General features: G+C 46.2%; 1 protein-coding gene across 1 annotated transcript in view; it reads right to left on the reverse strand.

The window, feature by feature from the left end:
* Positions 1-4,148: 4,148 nt before the first annotated feature.
* Positions 4,149-5,311, reverse strand: part of FOXD1 (forkhead box D1) — a 2,376-nt gene continuing 1,213 nt past the window's right edge. Inside the window, exon 2 of the mRNA XM_049648885.1 lies at positions 4,149-5,311. Within this exon, the coding sequence (XP_049504842.1) occupies positions 4,831-5,311 (481 nt within the window). The 3' untranslated portion in view covers positions 4,149-4,830.

Consider the following 5,311-nt stretch of genomic DNA (forward strand, 5'->3'; position numbering starts at 1 on the left):
TAATCCATTATTTTCTATGTGTGTTTACTTGTTACTGAATAGTGTTTTCCTGGTAAAGAAGCAAGAGGAATGAACCAAGAAGCTTCCTGCGTGCCAGAGCGGTCAACAATAAAAAGAAAAGAGCCCAAGCTGTTCACGTCAAGGGAAAGATGTGATTAGAGAGATGTGACATGCAAAGAAATTATCTGAAAAGTGAATTCAGTTGGGAAAGTACAAGTCCCAAAGAGCCATGAGCAGCTGGTCATGATCAGATTCTCCATCTTCCTGTCAAATGTAATCGTATCCAAATTGGCAGGGTATTTATTGCTAAAGTCGAAGGGCCAGATTTTACACTAAACATATTTACACATTTACATTCGTGGCCCTATAAACAGTCCACATTTCACTGGCCGTGACATCAAACACATTTACCAACAAAAAGCATATGCCTAATTACAAAATCATAGGGGAGAAGAGAGGCAAGTGGCAGCTGATGGGCAATGAGCGGTCATGCCTCTGTGTGTGTGTGTGTGTGTGTGTGTGTGTGTGTGTGTGTGTGTGTGAGTGCGTGTGGCCCAGCTGCAACACCAGGAAACAGGGAGAGACAGGAATGGATGCTGACAATGCCGGGCCCACTTTACTTATCCTCTGCTTCCCAGGCCGTTCCTTGTCTGGTTCAGTTCTAAAGGGGGCAGGGGATCCCTGGCACGCCAATGTGTCCTGCGGTCATCCCCTTGAAGGATCCCAGAGAGACCATAGTGACTGCTGGGCAGATTTCTGATTTGGATTGAGTTTGATGTAGATAGGAACTTAAAGTTGTCCCCACATGACTTTTCTCAGTCAGTAATAAAAATAAGTGTGAGCAAAATGTGTAGCCAGCAGAAAAATTTTAAACGAAAACTAGAGTCGTTAACTCCTGGCTCTGGGTACTAAGATCTGATCCTTACTCATCTATAGCAGTTATAATAACACAGTTAGCTGCTCCAAGCTTGGTCTTCGGTCAAGCAAGGAAATCAGAGCCACCAGGGCCAGAGAGAGAAAAACAAAACAGGCACAGCCGCTGGCCTCAGACAGCCTTTAATAAATGACACAGGCTGGTAGTCCATCAAAATAATCACCTTCCATCAGAAAAAAACACCTCCCCCAGCTCTCTCAGAGGACAGGGTACAGGAAGGAATGGTGGGCTTTCAAAAAATAATAATAATAATAAAACCTGAAAGGCTGAAGCTTTTCCCAAATGGATGCTTATTACATTCACTGTAAGAATTTTGATAGTAAATATACCCCAAATACAGTTCCACCAGCAGAAAGTTTGGGCAGGAAAGGCCCACTGAGTAGGGGACCGGGAAGGAGAGCTGAGCAAACATCCAGATGCCTCAGTGAGAGAAAATGGGAGAGGTTCTGATCATTTTTTCCTTCCCCTCCCCAGTTTCTTTTTCTTTTCTTAAGAGGAAAGGAAGTGGCTCTTAAATAAATGCACAGGATGCGGACGGAGAGGAAACATGTTGTTGAGCAGAAGCGCTAGCTTCTTATTTTAAAGAAATAAAATAATTACCCAATAGAGAAAAAAAGAAATCAACCAAGAAACGATCTAAGGTCATGACATCATGTGTGGTACAAGGAGCAATTCAATCCATAAGGGCTTCATTACCCCGGCAATAGATAACATTTGGCTAAATCTAGCTGCAGAGTAAATCTCCGCAGCACAACAGAGCCCTGAATGGAGAGGCTCCTTTTTGTGTGGTCCTTCTCCGGGAGCTGCCTGAACCATTAGCCCCAATATATCCCTCTCCCTATTAACTGCAATTCCCTCCCGACTGAGCTTCGGTCATTTGTCTCCAGGCTCTACGGGGGCGTTTGATGAGCAGAGAAACAAGGCGAAGGGGAGAAAAGCGTCGGGTTAATGAGTTGTAGCAAATCCACACTTTGTAGTTGGGAGGAGGAGAGCTGGTGGCCAATGTTTGTCCAACCGGTTTATTTTTCGAGACCCAGCCTATTGAGGAAGGCTTGTTCAAGCAAGCTTCGTCCTTACAAACACACAAACATCCTTCTGTTTGCCTTCAAAGAAAAGAGGACCAGAGCTGGATTTGCATGCGAATGAGGAGCCCCGGGAGGAGACGTCCTTGCCCATCAAAGGCCTCCGTAGCCCGGCAGCCCCGCGGCCTTTGTTCCAGCACCTGCTCGTCCACTCAGCCAACCGGGCGAGCCTCGCGTTCCCGGCCGCCCGGTAGTCCGCCACCGCTCACTCCCTGCCCGGCTCGCCGCCTTCGCTCCCCACTATCTCGTCCGTCTCCGGGCCAGCAACACCTACCGTGGAAGCCCAAACCCGGAAGGTGATGAAGCAAAACGCGACAGTGAGCAGGCCGGTTGAGCTTACTTTTTCTTAGGGTTCAGGGGCGCACCACAGGCTTGCGGTCTCTCTAGCTGGCTTGGGTGATGCGGGACCCCACCTCCAGACGCCAAAGGAGGCCAGCGCTGAATTGCACAGTGCCTTGTTACCATTCTCTTAAAAGCGCGGACAACCTGGGGGCGGGGGAGGGGGTAGAGTCCGTCCTGGCACTTTTTAGAGTTGCGGGAATTTGAACAGAGAGAAGGAGTAGCTGGGATTCCCCGCTGTTCGGGACATCCAAGTATCATGCAAATAATAGTAATACCCATGGTCCCGTTCTTTCACTCTCTCCTCCAAATGACTTTCAGCTCTAAGTTTCAGATCTGTGACTTACAGAAGGCTGCGAGGCATGCGAGCGGTGCCTGGGCCGTCTGGGTTCCGCCTGCTAACTCGTCTCCACCCCGGGCAGCTGTGGCATCTGGACGTTCTCGGTTCCAAAGTCCTCTCTCTTAGCCGTGCTAGGGCAAACGTAACTTTTGTATATAAGATTTTGATCTAACAATATTTCAGTTTGTATCTATATACTTAGTAGTAAACTATGAGGGTATGTTTAAACTCTTAATCTATTCCAAATATTTGATAGGAAAAAAACCCAGAACTTAATTTTTGAGGCTGTGAGAGTCCATTTTTTCCCCTCCCTAAAAGGGGACAAGAGGACAGGGCATCAAGAGTGAATGTCACTGCAAAAATATTGGCCTATAAGTCAGTCTTCGTTAACTTGATTGGTTAGTTGTGCAGATCTTCAGGTATATACCTGTCCAGATTTTTTGAAAAATACCTTAATAAACATATTCAACCTCCTCTGCAACTAATATTATTTAAATTACATATTACATATGCTTTACTTTTATTTGGAGCCTACGATAACATCTATAGTCATCAAAACTAGAGACTCACGTTTTTTCAAAGAACTAGAAATTGCCTGCAACACGTAGTTATTGAAAACACTTAAAGTTTGAAAAAAGATAGCCTAAGTCATGAAAATTGTATAAATACCTCAATAAACACCTGATACATTTTCATTTTTATTCTTAGTGTGTACTACCCTAAAATTGAAGATTTCTCTTACATACCTTAAGTTACACATTTAAATTAGAATTTCAATGTTAAGTTTGCCTTTTAGAATAAAAATTTCCTTATTCAATTCCTGAAATCCCTTCTGTCAGGAGAGTGGTGGTTTTAAACCCTAGAGCTTTCAAATACAATTTATTTTATATGTGTAAATATTCAGGACTTCAAAGCTACTTAAGTGTTGATCATCTCTAAAAATTTTAAACTAAAAGTTACCTATTTGCTTGTGTTGCTTTCATTACAATATAATGTGTTGCAGAGCTTTTACAGATATATGCAATATTGTGCTCAAAAGCGAGTGGAAATCAAATGAAGTGGGAAACTGACAAATAAAGTTCCATAAAATTATCTGAGGGTAACTGTGGCATTAATTTTAAATAGCCTCAATGCTCTTCAAAATGGGATGGAATGAGATTTGAAAATGTATACCAAAGTAACTTCTTCAACTTGTAATCATTTAGAAGTAGTTTCTGGTTTCTTGCAATAGCTTTGACCTAGGAAGTATAACTGAAAAATCATGGCATGATGCTTTTGTTAAATTCTCTTTGAAAATAAAATGTCCTATTCTATATTGGGTTCCTACACAACTCCCATAGAAATTTCCTTAACAAAAGAGAAAATAAACTAAGCAGGGGACGACTGAAGCCAACTTTTTGGTGGATTTTCTTTGAAAATTAAGCATTTTATTTCTGAAAAAGTGTAAAAATCTTACATTAGAATAGTACAATAATAATTGCCAGTAAAATTTACAATACTCCTTGTAAAGAATACGCAGTAAGTACAAAATAAAAAATCCGCATGTCTATTATGATACAAAACACAGGTTAAAATAAGAAATGATAATTTTGACTTTTTTTCCTTGTGTAAACATGTTAATCATTTTTTCCTTTTCATGAAAAAGTACACCAGACAAGTGTCCTCAAATAAAAACTATTGCTTCGCTGGCACTCTTCAGGACCTTTACTGTTTGTGTATCATTCTTTTGAACATTACTGATATTTTTAACGCCTGGACCTGAGAATCTCTAGACCTCAAAAAGGCTTAGATTTTTTAGAGAAACGTTTCCCACAAGTCAAGGAAGCCCCTTGTGCCTAGGCCAAGGGAGTGCCCCCACCAGTACCCTCTTCCTCCGCACCCCGGGTCGGGGCCTGCAGCATAGGGCGACTTTGCATAAATAGAGGGACCCGCAGAGCCAAAAAGCGCGTCCCCGCTGCTGCCAAACTCAGTCTTGTCTGAGAGTCCCAAGCGGCGAAAATGGGGGCGCGAGGTCGGGAGGGGCCGCGCCGGGAGAAGTGTACCAAACGCCAAACCAGCAAGATGAAAGAAAAAAAAAAAAAAAAAAGAGCCGGGATTCCTACCTTCTCTTTCCCAAGCGCGCTAACATAGCGTTATTAACAATTTGAAATCCTAGCAGTAAAGTTCTCGACACTGGACAGGGCAGTCCCTTGGTGCAGAGTCCCCAGCGCGGCGGACGAGGAGACCGAGGAGGCGGCGGCGGCCGCGGCGGCCACGAGGGAGCGGGTGAGCGCGGCGGCCGGGCCTACGGCCGCCTGAGCCGCGCAGCCGCCGCCGCCGCCGCCGCCGCCGGATCCCGGCGCGGGCGCGGACGGGGTCCCCGCAGAGGGTGAAGGCGAGGCCTGCACGGCGACGGCTGCTTGCGCAGCGGCGGCGGCGGCGGCCGGGCCCAGGCTGCCTCCGATGATGCTCTCGATGGAGAAGGGCGAGCGCGCCAGCGCCGAGGCGCCCGGGCCGCCGGCCTTGGCAGCCGAGGCCTGCAGGGGGGCGGGCAGGGCGGCGCCAAGCGGGTGCGGCCGGTAGCCGAAGGCGGTCCGGGCCAGCTCCGCGGCCGCGCCGTGCGGCGGCGGGGGCGGC

The sequence above is a fragment of the Panthera uncia genome (genome assembly GCF_023721935.1).
Source record: "Panthera uncia isolate 11264 chromosome A1 unlocalized genomic scaffold, Puncia_PCG_1.0 HiC_scaffold_17, whole genome shotgun sequence".
Classification (NCBI taxonomy): domain Eukaryota; kingdom Metazoa; phylum Chordata; class Mammalia; order Carnivora; family Felidae; genus Panthera; species Panthera uncia.